Source organism: Haemaphysalis longicornis, unplaced genomic scaffold, assembly GCF_048455015.1.
Source record: "Haemaphysalis longicornis isolate Haplotype H1 unplaced genomic scaffold, Haemaphysalis longicornis Haplotype H1 scaffold_8, whole genome shotgun sequence".
Lineage (NCBI taxonomy): Eukaryota > Metazoa > Arthropoda > Arachnida > Ixodida > Ixodidae > Haemaphysalis > Haemaphysalis longicornis.
In genome coordinates this window covers 123,511,081-123,528,272 of record NW_027526445.1, presented here as the reverse complement: position 1 = coordinate 123,528,272, position 17,192 = coordinate 123,511,081, and the positions used below count along the sequence as shown (strand labels likewise).

Below are 17,192 nucleotides of genomic sequence, written 5' to 3'. Positions count from 1 at the left end.
GTGTCGAACAAGCGAGAAGGCTTTTTTTCAGAAAAGGGTGCCCACTACACCTGTTGCAGCGGTGCGCAATCATTCAAGGCTCCTGCGGCAGCTTAAATGGCCATTGCGTCCCAATTACTCATCTAGCAGTTCGACAGATGTAGTGATGTCAAGATAATGTCGATGCGTTGCAATGTCGTGAACAGAAATATTTTTCGAAGGGTTTTACACACAACTTGTAAAAAAATACCCTCCGCTTCAAACAATTTTATTCTTTTTTAGTCTTATTTTCAATTTTTGTTTCCTACATTACACTATTTTGGATATGGTGTGCAGACAGCATACTCGAACAAAGGGCGAAAGGAAGGGGGAGGGAGGGATAAGGTAGTCAGGAAATTTCGGGGAGTAATTCCGACACCGAACCTACCCCTCCCTACGCCCCCCGCCCCCTTCCGGTTACGCCACTGAATCGTTATAAACTGCCTCTTGTGTGGTTTGATTGATTTATTCTTCGAACTTCTTTGGCTGCGAAGCGTAATTGTTGTTCCTATATATGTTCACAGTGCTCTCAAAATTATCGGGGGCATGCCTTACGAGGACGAACCTCTGCTTCTTGTCGACGTCGTGAAGACAGCTCATTGGTGGGTCGTGCAGGAGGCGGGAGCTGCTTTCACGGGATCAGTTGTGCATCCAGTGGAGGCCCCTGTACGAGCTGTACGAGCGGCTGGAATGCTCCCGCGACAGGGAGTTAGGGCTGCTGCGTCCACCAGCGTAAGTTTTCTTCAGCGCCGATTTTCCGAAGCATTCGGCACCCAGGCGGGAGTTGTCCGGGCACCGAAACTGTGCAATGCACTTAATCATCTCTAATGAAACGTTTCATGAATTTGCCAGCTCGTTCTCAATGCACTCAACCCGAACAGCCTTCCACTTGTCCAGTGCACGTGGTGGTTTCTACAACAACCCGATTTTCCTTTAAAATTACGGAACACTACTCGTAGCATAGTTGCATGGCGGAAACGTGGACACGGCCTTCTATAGAAACTGTCATTGTTCTCGCTTTCCCACCAAGTACCAATTTCATCACGATGTAGGAGCAAATTTCACGCGTCGCAAAAAATTGCGTATGCTCTAGCATGTTCACACATCATATACGTTTGAAAAACAAACCATTTCTTTCGCAATTTACTCCTGCCGTCTTTAAAAGGAATGCTGGTGGAAAAGCGCTACAGTAAAGGTCAGACGTAACACCGAACCACAGTGCTGCTTATACACAAGCGGCAGTGATCGAAACCTAAAGGCAAAAGACGAACAAAATTGCCGACAGAATAGAGGTGCTGCGGACAGGTGACTCAAAAATACCAAGCGGATTCAAATTAAACGACCCTCCTACTGCAAAGCCCTGTAAACCTCCCGTACATAATCAGTGCGTGCTCGGCCACCAGCGCCAGGCACGTGGGCGTTGAGCGGGTACTGCTGAATGCGTTTGTGTTTTGAGGCGTGATTGAGCACGCTGATTGAACAAGCCGTGACTCCTTGAGACCCCTCTCCCTATCTGCGCTAACCGTGTTTTCCGTTCACTCTATTACTAGCGACAATGACCTCCTTTGGCTGCTTACTGCGTGCATGCGTGCGTGCGTTCGTGTGTATATGCCTGCGTGTATTTGTGTGCGTTTGTGCGTGCGTGCGTGCGTGCGTGGGCGTGTCTGCGTTCGTCTGTGCATGTGCGCGTCTGCGTGCGTTAGCGTGCGAGTACGTGTTTGCGTGCGTGTGCGTGTGCATGCATGCGTGCGCGTATGTGTGCGTGTACGTGCGTGTGTGTGCACATGCTTGGGCGGGAACGTGCGTGGGAGTGTGCGTGGGGGGTCACGTGTGTGTGTGCGTGCTTGCGTGTGAATGTGCGCGTGTGGGGGGGGGGTGTGTGTGTGTGTGTGTGTGTGTGTGTGTGTGTGTGTGTGTGTGTGTGTGTGTGTGTGTGTGTGTGTGTGTGTGTGTGTGTGTGTGTGTGTGCGTGCGCGCGCTCGTCTGAGTGCGTGACCCGCCGCGGTGGCTCAGTGGCTAAGGCGTTGCGCTGCTGAGCACGAGGTCGCGGGTTCGATTCCCGGCCGCGGCGGCCGCTTTTCTGATGGAGGCGAAAAGCAAAAACGCCCGTGTGTACGAGATTTCGGCGCACGTTAAAGATCCCCAGGTGGTCAAAATTAATCCGGAGCCCTCCACTACGGCGCGCCTCATCGCCTTTGTTGCGTCGGCGCGTTAAACCCTACAATCAATCAATCGTCTGAGTGCGTGCGCGTGCACATGTGTGCGTGCAAGCGTGTGCGTGGGCGTGTGGGGGGGGTGTCTGTGTGTGCGTGTGCACGTGTGTTGGTGTTTTTTTAGACGCGATTAAATCATACGTCCTAAACTACCGACTACCTCGAAGAAAAGCATTTATACCCACTGACAATGTTTGGTTTTCGCACCAAACTATCAACGCAGGACATTCTTTTACAACTTAAGGAGCAGGTGCTAGACCATCTCAGCCGCACCACGCCTCGCACCATCCTTGCGTTGGACGCAAAAGGCGCATTTGACAACGTTACTCACCAAGCGATTCTAGACAACCTCAACGCCACCCACTGCGGGTCTCGCACCTTCAACTACGTTGCAGCCTTTCTCCGAGAGCGCACGGCTACTATCAAGCTCGGAAGTCTAACCTCGGCCATCATCAGAACACCCCCTAAAGGGACACCGCAAGGATCTGTAATATCCCCCCTACTTTTCAATATCGCATTACTTCAACTACCTACTCTTCTGAACAAAATACCCAACCTTCAACATGCCATATACGCCGACGACATTACTTTCTGGACAACCTCTGGTTCCAGTGGCGAACAGCAAGACGCCCTCCAAAAAGCTGTAGACACCACCGTCAACTACCTACGTCCCAGGGGCCTGACCTGTGAACCTGCCAAATCAGCCCTTCTCATCCTGCGGGCCCGATCACGTGGCCGCCCTCCTCCTCCCACACCTGATCCTGAAGTGTCGATTCAAGGCGACCTTATCCCCTCCGTGACCACCCTCCGCGTCCTCGGCGTCCCCTTCCATCGGGACGGCACGGGTACAGCGCTCATTACGCAACTCCAGACATCCATTACTCGCCTAACCCATCTTATCCGCAGAATCCGCAGCCGACATCACGGCCTCACTGAATGGGAAATTTGTCGTCTGGTCCAAGCTCTCCTGATCAGCAAAATCCCCTATGCCACACCGTACCTCAATCTTCAACCACAAGAAACCGCTAAAATTGAAGCCTTCATTCGTAAAGCATACAAAACGGCTCTTGGCCTCCCCATTTACACTTCTACGGACAAACTGCTCAAGCTGGGCATACACAACGTCCTTGGCGAGCTTGTGGAGGCTCAGCGAAACTCCCAACTTCAACGCCTCAGCTTAACGCCAACTGGCCATTCCGTTCTCCGCACGGTCGGCTACCCTGCACCGCTAAATCAAGACTGTCCACAACGCCTCCCAACTACCATCAAGCACCGTATCCACGTTTCCCCCATACCACGACATATGCATCCCACCTTCAACAGAGGCCGTCGGGAAGCGCGGGTCCGCTATCTCATGAAGAAGCTAGCAGATGACCCCCAGGTCCGTTACACTGACGTCGCCTATGACTCCTGCGCTCGACGCACAACTTTGGTCACCCTAAATCACGCTGGCCGAATCTCCCGGCTGTCACCATGCACACCAACAAAATACAGACGGCAGAAGCTCTGGCAATCGCCTTCGCAGCCACCACCCATGCCAAGCATCCGCACATCACTGTAGTCTCCGACTCACAGCAGGCATGCCGCCTCTACCAGGCAGGTCTAGCCCCACCCCAGGCCATTCCACTCCTCCAGCGTCTACCTGACGAGACCACCATTACGATCGTCTGGACTCCCGGACACTCCGTCCTTCCGGGGAATGAAGCGGCCCACGCCGCCGCCCGAGCTCTGCACTTCCGGGCATTCTCCACCGATGGTCAAGTGATTCCATCACCCCGCACGAACGACGACCTCCTCCAAATTCCTCTTGATAACACGTACAATGCCCTTCTCTCCCACTACACCCTTACCCGCCGAGTCTACCCCCCTCCACACCACTCCCTAACCAACCAGCAAGCCATAATATATCGTCGCCTTCAGACCGGTACCTTTTACAACCACGTCATCCTCCACCAGATCACACCCACTATCTACCCCCGTCAATGCCAACACCCCACTCACCACATTCCACCTCGTATATTCCTGTCCCCACTCCCCTAACCCACCCCCCTTCCCCACCCCGGAGCAGTGGGAGACTGAGCTGACCAGCACGGACCCGGCCCGCCAGAGGGCCTTGGTTTCTCGGGCCATTGAGTCGGCCCGGTCGAGAGGCATCCTGGACTAGGGACGCTTCACCACCACCCTTTTCCCTTTCCCTTTTGCTCCAATAAACGTTTACTACTACTACTACTAAACTACCGATTCCAGAATGCTCCAACGCAAAGTATTATGGTAATACATTGAAACACGAACATCGAAAGACGTGGCTTTCAGTGACAGGCTCCATCGTCTGATGAGCGCGCAGCAGAAAACGAAAAATAAAGAAATGTAGCGGATTTCGCCGTTTTCACTAAGCGCAGCGACGAAGTTAGATAACGCTAGCGTGAGCGGAAGCGGAACTCAGCGTAAAAAGCCAAAATGCTCAAACGCCGAACGATGGTCTGCCCTTAGCGAGGTTGTACACAAACTCTCGTAACTTGTTCGTAATGTGCATACGCAGCTCAGCGCCTGGATGCGCGGCATTTACTGTAAGTCACAGAGTTTGGAGAAAGCTAGAGAGGAAACTAGTCTAGGGCATCTAGTGGGGGGGGGGGGGGGGGAGAGGGAGTTGTGGCCTTATGGGAAGACCACAGCTGAAGGCTTGGCCTGTATTTCGAATTCTTAAGTGTCTTTTTGGCTTTGCTTTCTTCATTATGTGTACGAGGTATCCGCTCCGCCCGAAATAGCTGAAAGTCGCTTCGCTTTGCTTGGAAAATCGAAATTCGCTCCATTAGTTAATGCTAAGACAGCTGTGCGCATCATTACATGTAAGTGGTAGGACTAGTGCAGACGAGTGACCATCAGAACATATTTACGTAAGTACAAGCCCACAATGTAGACACGTAATTTTGTGGTAAGGAGAGTGCGCTTCCGGGTTCTTTTTTGCCGTAGCAGAACACAGAATGCGGTACACAGGTGAGAGGAACCATGGCAGATGATGGGTGATCTATTTTCATTGTATACAAGTGGCGATGTCAGAGCGCGCGTAGGCTGCAAACCAGCCACTTTGGCGTCGTCGTCGTCGTCATCGTTCTCGTGGATTGTGGGCCATGACCCCATTGGGCATTGTCCGCCATGTCCCGTGGCAGTATGTTAATAGCGCCCAGACATCTTGACTGAGCGGGTGATTTGCCCCCTGCGAAAGCTGTACCAAACGGTCTGTTACGAAAACGCAAAGGAAAACGCAGCGAAGGCGAGGTAAGCATTTTTATAAGTACGCGCATAAAACCTTTCTGAGATTTTCGAACAATTATTTAAAATGTTTATTTATAATTTGCTTCTTCCAAAATTTTACATTATTGTTAACTACCAGCTTGATCTGCCGAATAGTAGCCATAAACGTTTTGACAGACCCTCAGTAAAAAGAACACGTTTTTTATTATTTTAGACTGAAAACGTGATTTATTTTGTGTTTATATATTTACTCACTCTTCTTCGCATTTGGGGCATTTTCGTGGCGTTTTATTCGGACTTACGGCCCCTAAAACGTTTTAAACCAAGCCAATGGTGAAATTAATGCAAGTGCACGGTATAACGGCAGCCCATGACGACGCAGATGGCCATATTGTGAACCGCACAGACGCTAGCGCCAGATTCCCCTCTAGTATATATATTGTAAGAAACTCTATGCTAAAAGCCCCGCTCTTCGTTCGTCGTATTTCAATGTATCACGATAGCACGTACAAGCAAGTCCACCTCAAACTACTAAAGCGGCTGCCATTGCCCCAACATGCCCTCATTATTACACACAAAGGAAACCTCACATATATTTAAGGGCAAAATGTTAGTACATACTCAAGCGTACATACAAGCACAAATTAATCAATAATTTGTGCTCGGATGTAGTTCATGACAGCAGATAAAAAATGCGTAAAAAATGCCATCTAATTCAACTTTTAATTAGGCGACACTATCTCCCTAATCATATTTGCGTCCAATTGGGCTTTTCTCTTATGTGCACTGCCTTCCGCACTTACTCACAGTCTTACGTACAGCGCGCAACACCCTTGTCTATAACAATGAGTTCAACTTCAACTAGTTACCCCTCAAAACGGCAGACTCAAACTTGCCACAAAAACGTTGCGGTCAAAATAAATGTTTAAGACTTCAGAATGACACAATAGTTTTCTTCAAATGCTTTGTACGAGACCTGTGTTATAGACAAGTGTGTTGTCCTCTGTACGCTGTCTTACGCAAGGCTGCATGGATTTCTTTAATCTTCAACTGAATCGGGTTGGGCTACTCTTACGGCGTTAGCGAATAGCTTCGTTTTCGCTTCGTAATTGCGTTCGAGGAACCTCTAAGATTTTCGCACTTACACGTTTTTACAACCCGCTGTGAAGATTGCCTGTTATTACAGTGGCATTCCCTTGGTATTTCAATGTTGCCAAAAGCGGGTGCAAGCGCTAGCGTCCACGCTGTGCACAGGAACCTTGCGACGCGATTGGAGACGATGGTCGCCGGCTGCCGGGTGTATTTCTCAGCGGCATCGACAATCGAGATGCTGGAAGAATGGCTACCCCTGCTGTGCCCCTTCGACCGGAGCATGCAGAAGGCCATGGCATACTTCCAGCTCTTCCTTCCAACAACCCTGCCGCCTGATCAGCATGGCATCGGGTTCAGGTGCGAATATCGAAGCGTCTCTCGGCACTTACAAACGATGTGCTTTCTCTGTAGTATTTTCGTCATGTTCGCCGAATATTCCGGTCCATCTCGTCTTGCAAGAAGAGCTGTGGTGACACTCAGCTTTCTTGGGAGATTATTCACGAGATGGATCGGTACGATAAGTAGGGCAGACATGCGTCAGTGTTCTATATTGGGCACGTGGGACTCAGTGGCAGATTCGTACGCGAGAGTGGGACAGTCAGGGAAACAATACCAGACTTTTTTTTTAAATTAAACATGTAGTGAACCTCGAGGTCCTCCGGCTCGCAAGTCGTCGTAAGAGAGCGGAGAGCACACATCTAGTGAGAATGAGGGCTTTAATCGAACTGGCTGCGGGTGCAGCCCGAGCGCGTACCACCGCTTCTTTTTCGCATGAAACTGAAGTTGAAGTTGAAGTTGAAGTTTATTTCCATAAATGTACACCGTTATGGCGGAAAATAGGGTAAAAAGCTGCACTCAGCAACTTGACGATGATGATGATGATGCAGCGTCATCATGATGCATCATCATCACATGATGCATCATCATCACGCTGCATCATCATCAGCGTCAAGTGATGATGATGCAGCGTAGTCTGCTACAGCGCAGAAGAGGAAAAAGTTTCAACACTCTCCCCCGCCGACAGATGACGCAGGTGCGTTACATTTGAATGGTTTTTGCAGAGCGGGTGTATTTCTTGCTTGAATGAATATGGCTTAACTGGAAACTTCGGCCGACGAAGCATCGCCGAATGTCGTGTCTTTTTTACTCGGCGAGTGGCACCCAGCATCTCTTGCGAACTTCGGTCAGGATGTCTCGTACTCCCTCATGGAGGACCTGTGCGTGGACGTGCTGGATCACGAGAGATGTTCAGTTCTTTCTTGGGTTCTTTTTTCAGGTGATCTCAAGTCGTTGCGTCATACCTTCTCACAAGCTTGACACCTTTTTCTAGTTTTTTCTCTGTTGAGCTGGGGATACGCATCATCGCAATACCAACGCTATTTCCTAGGTCAAAGCTTGGTTTCCACGGGAAAACAACCTCTTGTCGCTCGTTCGTCGTTTTGACGGCGTTTTTTACTCGTGTCATAGCCAGTTTGGTGGTGTCCGAGCTTTGTTTGTCCTTGCATTTGGCGCCTATACCTCCAGTTTGCGACGAATAGTTCAGAACTTTCTACAACTCGTTGGCTCCCACGCACGCACGGTGCACGATAACGTTGGCACAGTGCATGACATTTGCTCCTACTGCTAGCGGGCCCTGTACAGTCCAGTCCAGCAACGTTTCCACTGCTTTGAGCGTAGTGGTCAGTGGTTTTACATTACCGGTCACTAGATCCTAGTAGTGGTCAGCACCAATCAGGATCGATATTTTGATTTCGCGAAGTCATTGTGCTGAAAGTACCCGTGTGTCTAAACTAATGCGTTCCATCTTCTTGACGACCTGCGCGTCCGGAATGGGGATATGCTCGTTGCATATCACGTCGATTTCGAGTGCTTCGATCTGCACTGGCCTTCCTGTCTTTGTGGAAACCATGAGGTCACGCACTTTGCTCAGTGTTCTTGTCGTTTTTAGCCCTCCGAAGACACCCACAGTCAATGTTTCCTGTTCTAAAAACGTGCATCCTAGTTTTTTGGACGCCTCAGCAGTGATGAAACTGCGTTGGCTTCCGCCGTCGAAAAGCATGCGGTGGCGTCCCGAGGATGTGGAGCCTTCTACCGTTGCGGTCAATGTTTGGAGCAGTACCGTAGGCCCAGTTTGTCGGGAAAACAGGCTGACGAGGGTAGAGGTCACGCTGTTGCTGCTTGGGGCGTCTGACGTGCACAAGGTCGTTGCGTGCTTTCGGGCAAACCTGTCGCACCGCAGTCGACCTCGGCATTCCTTCGCCAAATGACCTCGCTTGAAACATCTATAGCATCGGCCCTCTTGTGCGAGCAGCTGCTTCTTGCTGGTAGTGCTCCATTCTTGCAGTCGCATGTCTCGGTACGATGTCTCGTCATCTGGCAGAGCAAGCACCGTTGAGGGCTCTTCACTGAGCTCTGCAGAGATGACACGGTGTGTGCATTGTGATGTCGCTGTTGTCTAGTTGGCTCTTCTCGTGCATCACCGACAACCGGAGGTCTTGCTCCTGTATCTTGCTCCACGACTTCTCGGCATTGCACTTGATGATCGACAAATTCGAGAAGCTGCTTAAGATCTTGTTCGGGCTGTGTCGTGTGGTGTTGCAGATCTCCTAGCCAACGCAGTCGAGCTAGATGTCATTGCTGAAGGCGTGGATTGGTATACGCGTTCGCGAAACTTCAACACCATGTCCGGCGGCAGCACCCGGAACAGGATCTCCCGTAACATGGAGCAGTAACTGGTGGGATTAGTGCCAAGTGCCTTCAGCCTTTGCACATGCACCTGGACCTCATCGTAAAGTCGTCGAATCTGGTGTACGTTCGCAGACGACGAAACCGGTTTTATATCAGAAAAGCTTCGGAGATGATCCTGAATTATTATTTTCTCGTCCCCGAAGCGCTTCTTTAGGATGTCGATGGCATCTCTGTAACAGTCCTCGCTGGCCTGGAGTCCAGAGATGGCCGATGTGGCAGGTCCGGTCAGGAGGGTGTTGAGATAATTAAACTTATCTGCTGTGCTCAGGTCTTCGTTGTTGTGCACAGCCGACGCAAACTGCATCCAGAAACGCTGCCAATGCTTCCGGTTTCCGTCAAACTTTCTCAGTTCAAGCTGAGGCAACTTAGCCTTACTGGAGATCGGAGTCTGATAACTCGGCTGTCGTGTGGGTCTAGATGCGAGAGCGTCTTGCAACCTGAAGCGAAGGACCGCTGCCGTGCTCACGACCTTGTCCCCATATTTTCCCGCGTCCGACGTCTCGCGTTCGAGTAGGCTGTCTGGTGTCTCGTCAAATATGAGGTCATCCTGTGTATTTATCTGCTGGTGAAAGGCTTCGACTCTTTCGAGCTATACACACACCTCGGACGCCGAAAGTCCTGCCTGCCTTCGCAGTGCTTCTTCCGCTTCGGTTATCACACCGTCCAGTAGCGAGCGAAGGCTCTGGCGACGTCGGAGAAGCCGTTCCATGGTATTCAACTGGCGGCCGGGGATGCTTCGACAAGGTCGCCGGCGCCGCGTTGGTTCAATGGCTTGCATGGCTCCGGGAGTCGATGAGGTAGGCGTTGTCGTGAGGTTCCGGGTTTCCGGCACCATGTAATGGACCTCGAGGTCCTTCGGCTGCCAAGCCGTCGTAAGACAGTGGAGAGCACACGTCTAGTGAGAATGAGGGCTTTAATCGCACTGGCTGCGGGTGCAACGAGGGCGCGTACCATCGCTTCTTTGTCACAAAAAACTGATGATGGTGCAGCGTCGTCTGCTACAGCGCAAAAGAGGAAGAAGTTCCAACAAAACACATTCTGTGTAAACGCGAGGTAAGGTTCCAGGGAACCATATTGTAATATGGTGTGGTCTCGATGCTCTACTATTCTTGTAGGGGCTAGAAAAGGTAGGCAAAAGCTGAAGTGCGCCAGGTATTAATGACGATAGGCTTTGTGGCTTGACGAAGACTGAAATTTCAGCGATGGTCTGGTGCTGCCCAAAATATGCCCGAGAATCACATCCAGCACTTTCAATTCGGGCATCACTTGTGGGACATCACGATGGTGTGCCTCTAACCCTCTGTTACGTAATTTATGCGTCACTGTTCCCCAACTCGTGATAGGCTAACAGGGATTACCTACAAAGGAACCACCGATCACTAGAGGGCGAGTCATCAGTGAGTTCCTAGTTGAGTCTCTGGCCAAGTCTATGTTCATATTGATACGTTCACGGCGGCTGTAACACAGTACAGGTGTTTATTTTATCATTCGCTTAACTAGCCCGCGTTGTAAGTTCCATACACATATTCGCCACAGTCTAGTAATAATTACGCATTCATAGATGTGAACGGCGGGCTCAGATCACGCTGTGGGTGTGATGCATAGCTTTGTAGGTGACAATACCCGTTGCAACTTCGCATGCCTGACAAGTCTTTCCTTGTTATCGATCCACTGACGAATGAACGGAGTTTATAGACGTTTTTACTTTGCTATACATTGGTGAAATATTTTAGGAAGCGCTACTGGTCATATAGCTGCATAAAAGTGCGGAAATGATGGCAGGGGTGTAGCTTCCGGTAAGTTTTCGGAACTCAAGCTGATAAGGTCAGTACTATAAAATTAGTCATTCTAGAACTGCAGCTCTCCTCAACTTTCCCCTCTAAATTTGTACCGCAAATAATAAAGAACAATTAATGAACAAGAACAATTAAAGAAGAACATGAAGAACAATGAAGAACAATTAAAAAACAAATAATGAAGAACAATGGTCACATTTACGGCACCGTTTTCATTTCGTTTGGTGTAGGCCAGGCAGCGTAAACTAGGGTGTCAAATCAGGTTTAACATATTTCTTTTGTGCTCACAAACATAAGCTTAAGGCTTATAATGTTAAGTACTTAGAGGCTTGCCGTGAGATACATTTTACTCCCTTTCATCCTCAATCCCTCAAAAGTGACTGTTTCCCTTAAATATCTTTTCCAGGCTTTGGTTCGACAACTTCATCGAGATCTGGGAGAACAGTCACAACTCGCCCGAATGGGAAAATGTAAGCATCTAACTGAACTGAAATTTGGATCGGTTACATAATGATGTATTGTCTACATGACTATTGCTCTGACATTTTTAGCAAAGTCAGCCTCAATGCTAATGATGTACAGTTAGCAGTTCTTGCGCTGCTAAATATTACAACGTACCAGGCAACAGATGCATATATACAATCGCGAGCAAAATGTAAAGTTGGGCACCCGTCCTATATACTTAATGTTCCACTGCCTGATTTACTCCGGGTTCAGACTGTTTTCGCAAATGTCGTAATATCTTTACATAATGACATCATTTCACGTCTCAGCCAACCGAACTGCGTGCAACACCGTTTTTTTATGTTCACTGAGCGCGATATGGCTATTACGTCTGTAGTCTGAACATAGCCAAACTTAGGTTACACGGTATGTCCTTACAATATGCTAGTCACAGAGGAAGCGAAAACCCGATGTTTGCTTTTGTGTCGCATGTAACAGTATTTGACCATATTTTGTTCCGGCGATCAAGACATGTAGTTACGCAAGGCAGCAATCCATAATTTTTCGCGCGTCCGATAAACTACTTTTTTTAATTCGTAATCCTCTCACCCTTAAAACTATTCCAAACTCATAGGTAGTAAAACTTATAGAACATGTGCATGTTTTCTTGCGTTTGTATAAGGTGGCGTGCAAAAACATCTCGGCAAGCTATTTTTCACGACACGTAAGGCTAGGCTTATGTGCACCTAAAAACAGCTTGAAAAGCTACGGAACGCATTTATTGATTGTAATCTTTTCTACGATAATTTAGTACTTAATTTCTACGGCGTTTTTAGAAGTATTTTTCTACCAGTTAGGCGTTTAATATTAAAACAGTTGAAGAGTCAACGCTTGCTGTGTTTTCGTAGTGTTTTCGTACCGCTATTTTTTGGTTTTGTGATTAATATCCAACTAGCCTAACTTTCAACCCAACTATTTTACGTATATACAGTATAGTTGAGCACTGTATTATGGCAACATGATGTCCGTATTATGCAGTACTTGTCGCTTCTTTTCTTGCTGGTCTTTACAAAAGCCTGAGCAGAGCCTGTATGATTGTAAGACTAGGATAGTTTTGTCTTCACATCTATTTCTGTATATACTAAGCCGTTTCGAGTCCCCCTCCATGCGACGGCCAGAGAGTAATACTGTTTGAGTCATTACGTTGTTTACAATATCTTAAAAGCAATCAAAGAGCGCTACCGTCAATAACATACCTCAGATGATAACAAAACTGCAATCTTGAGCAACACAATTTTTCACCTAAATTGTAAACATCAAATTGTTTCAACATGATTACGTTCATACTTTATGGTTGACTCTTTCGAATGTGGTTGTTCTGAGCTTTCAATAGGCAGTCATAGAAACCGAATAGTTTGTTGTGTGACGCCTTGACGCTCTCATTCTTATCCTATAGAACCTGGTTTGGCTTTTTACAAGGTTGGCTGAGGACAACATCGGATACATTGACTGGAATCCTTACATACCAACGGTGAGCTTTCAGCATCCTGTACTTAATGCTAATCACTTACGGTTCGGAATATTCACAACAACTTATCCTAAAATATCGGCGTCCTAAAGAAATATGATTAGCAGAAAGGCACACACACAAAAACCCCTCCGCTCCAACTGATAACTCGTTCATATTTCAGGAAAGTTCTGTAGAGAAACTCAGAATTTTTAGCGACTGGAACCAGGTTTAGGGAAAATTAGGATGATTTTGATTACGATTTGTGGTTCGATTTCGTAGCAAACGTTAGGAGGCAATGTAAAAAGCCAGTCGTCCTCGACCAGGAGCTCCACTTTGAAGGAAAAATTGAGCATCTGTACATGATAACATTGTTGACATGTTAAACGCACCCAGGAAATGGTAACGCTTTTTATGCTACGCCGAGGTAGCTGGATTTACAGAAAAATAGCGCCGACGATGATAATTACGCTGATAGTGAGTTTCGCAAAACCAAGAAGTCAAATCTACAATATTATTCATGAATATTGCTACTATTATGTAGTTACAGTTTTGCTTGTTGCTGATGTGTGCTTGGTGTGCAAGGCCGGGTTCAGACTGTTACCGAAACTGTCGTAACAACTTTAAAGAATGACGTCATTTCACGTCTCAGCCAACCTAACTGCGGGACACGCTGTTTTTTACGTTCATTGACCATGATATGGCTTTTGCGTCGTTAGTCTGAACATAGCCCAAGAAGCATTCAAACAACGCCACAACTGGCTCCATTCTATGCAGAGTAAGCAAATGGTATGAATTATTTCACTGATGAGGATGATGATTAGATTGATATGTTGCAAAATTTAGGGAAAAAGTAGAGAAATGTTCTGTGCTGCGCCGAGGAAGCCAGCTCCATTTTTTTAAATGTGGTAGATCCCTCTTTCATACGACTCGGTAAAACACGGAAGTGAAAGGGGCCTTCACAGGAGCAGTTCAATGTTAAAGAATCCTCCTTCATGTGCGAAGGGTTCGCGAGCCTGACCCTGCCAGACGAAGTTACGCCGACACTCAAGAAAGAAAAAAATAACCGGTTTTTTAGAGAACAAAAAAACGAAAAATGACATGCACAGAAACTGCAGCTTGAAACACATAACGGTTATGGGAGCAACGCTACAGAAGAGAGTGCCTCAATTCACGCGCGTCCCCCGTACACGAAGGCACTGGCATCGTGGCGCCAACTGTCGGCGCTCATTAGCGTCATGATGCGCTACTTCGTTTCACCGCTCCTAGACGGCAGCACCATCTTAATTAGTCAAAGGGAAGGACATAAGGCGCGTTCGTAGAGCTGCTCACGTCTCTGTTCATAGTGCAGTTGGAAAAGCGCCAGGTGCCTCCCGTTATTGCGGGAAAGTTCGTGTGCTCGAATCCGGGTGCCGTCGCGTCAATTGCACTTTTGTTGGTGACGTCACTTCCGTACGAATGTGACGTCAGTGAGAGCTTTGTGTACCGGTGCATCAAACAATTTCGTGTTAAAAATTACCTACCTTCGCAATGCGCACGGGGAGACGGAGGAAACAGCGGATGTGGTCGTCTTGACTTGCTTTAATTTGGCTTTCCTTAGTCCTGCTCATCTTGTAGGTAGATCGGAATCCCATGCCGAGAACACCTGCAGTACGAGAACACCTGCACGTCAGAGCCTACGTCATCACTAGGCGCAGCCGCAGCCAGTCCCTGAATGCCTCCACACCCGAACTGCTCCGCGACGTGCGCTTTCCACACCTGCGGCGCTTTGCCGCCTTAACACTTTCCCATACGTTTCTTGGCCCCGTATTTTCTACCCCTCTACTTTTCTGAGCTAAAATTGAAGCGCCGCCAAGCGCGGATGGAGCTCATGCTTAAACGGCTATTTTGTTTAAAATAAACCCCTTTTTTACAGAAAGATGGCTAAAAATCGCGGCTTCCTACATACAAACTATGTCAGATCAAAGTCCGCAATCAACCCCCCTAAACTCGAAAATCTTCATCTGAGCGAATTTCAAAGCCAACGCCCGTTCTACGAACCCAACGGAAATTCGGGAAGCCCCGAATGGGATTATAGCGCAACCGGAGAGGCGCAGGTTTCATAACGCGACGGAGCAAGGTTTGACTCCGATGACGGGAAATGGTTTTTAGCACAAAAGTGTTTTATGCCACGGTACACAAACCTCAGCGACGTCATATCCGTCACGGAATTGACATTCCCAGAGAAAGTTTCATTGGCGCGGCGGCGATAGGATTCGAGCCCACGATCAGACTGGCCCCAAGGGGAGGTGCGAAACGCTCTGCAACTGAGCCATGATGCCCGGATATCTGTACGAATACGCATTATGTCCTTCCCTCTAACTTCTCCGTTTCGATGGTGCTGCCGTCCAAGAAAGGTGAAGCAAAGTAGTGCGCCATAATGCTAATGAGCCGCGATAGTTGGCGCCTCAACAGGGCAGCGTATAGCAGCGGAACCTACAGTGTTTACGAGGGTGCTGCTTTGGGCCTGTTGGTATGACATGACGGAATCTTGAAGCGCTAGGACACAGGGACAAGCGAGTGGGACAACACAAAGCGGGCAGTGTTTGTCCGTCCGCCGCCTATGTGGAACACCACTTACCGTAATTACCCGATTCAAACGCGTCCCCGATTCTAACGCGCACCCGATTTTCCAGGCAAAAAATTGAAAAAACTTGCACCTCCGTTTGTAAGGAACTTTGTGAGCAAGAAAAACGAATGCGAGAGAAACGGGTGGTTTATTCCCCGAAGTAATCTCATTCGTCTCACTCCGCGTAGCTCTCCGAGAGCTCCTTGTCGCCTTCCGCTGACCGCAACATGTCGTCATTGGTGCCGTCAAGCGCGTTCGCGATGCCACACTTCTGAACGAACGTTCAACCATGTTCGATGGGATCGTGGCCCACGCCTCGCATGCCCATCCCGCGAGCTTCTCCAGAGGCATACCCTTCAGCCAACCGCTCGTTGTGAACACGTGGGAGCCGCTCGTAAGCCGCGGAAGCGGCGCACCTTCGTTGCCGCTGCTGCCATTGCTGTTATCAAGCACGCAAGAGGAATAATTTGAGGATTTGTGTGAACGCCGAAAGAAAAGCCTAGGCGCCTATATCCTAAAAACTGTTGCTAAAAGCTTTGGCGCCATCTTGAGATGGCGATGGCGATGGGTGGAACTAAATTTCAGCAGTTTCGGCAGTTTCGGTATCGTATCCGATTCTAACGCGCAAGCGATTTTTCGGCCTATTTTTGCGGAAAAAAGGTGCGCGTTAGAATCGGGTAATTACGGTAGCTTGTGGAACGCCGCCGCCGCGTTCCACAAGATGAGTTCGTCGCAACGCAAACGTCTGGCGTACACTCCACGGAGCAGGACCAATGTGGTCGCACCTTTGCCGAAGCGAGTCGCCAGCAGGACGTCGCTCGCCAAGCACACTCACAAGACTGCTGCCGACCAGCAAATCATGCTCCTTTCGCTGTAGCGGACCGTGGCTTCACCAAACGATTTGCTGACAACCCGTTCGGTTTCGTTCGCATGGTTTGCGAGCGCCTGGGGTGTCAATCGGATTTACGCAAGGCTCCGGTGCGTGTAATTCAGTGTCTGACATTAATGTTGATGTGTCTAACGGTACCATACCTACGTAATACAAAAACCGATGTGCATGTTTATATCGATGCACAATAAACGTTCAATGAGAAGGCACATTTAACTTTCGTGTTTGGCTGATTCATGTGAAAGAAGGGTCAACCAGATTTTTTCTCCCTACACCTGCTCGTCGGCGCGTTTGCATCTTCACCCCTTTTCCTCACACATTTTGGCCTAGCATTTTCTTCCTCTAGACTTTGCTGTGCCAAGATGTCAGCAATGCCAGACCCAGATGTAACCTAACCTTAAACAGCTCCGCTGCTAAAAACTGCTCTTGATATTATCGTAAGAATATGTTTGATGCTTTAAGGGTCCCTGCAAACCTTTCTTGGACTTTTTTGCATATAGTAAACGCTTTCAGAACGAAGTCAACAAACGCGCTCTGTATTTAGAATAAGGGGCCGCACAGTACCTCAATCAAAAATTAAACCTTTATGGCCATCAGATAACTTAGAAACTTGATCAAACGAATG

General features: G+C 48.5%; 1 protein-coding gene across 1 annotated transcript in view; it reads left to right on the top strand.

Annotated features, from left to right (window-relative positions):
• The window catches only part of LOC144148460 (proteasome activator complex subunit 4-like), a 75,691-nt gene that overhangs the window by 7,116 nt on the left and 51,383 nt on the right, over window positions 1-17,192 (top strand). Inside the window, exons 3-5 of the mRNA XM_077680000.1 lie at window positions 634-750; window positions 6,738-6,932; window positions 11,526-11,589. Of these exons, the coding sequence (XP_077536126.1) occupies window positions 634-750; window positions 6,738-6,932; window positions 11,526-11,589 (376 nt within the window). The remainder of the gene's footprint in view (window positions 1-633; window positions 751-6,737; window positions 6,933-11,525; window positions 11,590-17,192) is intronic.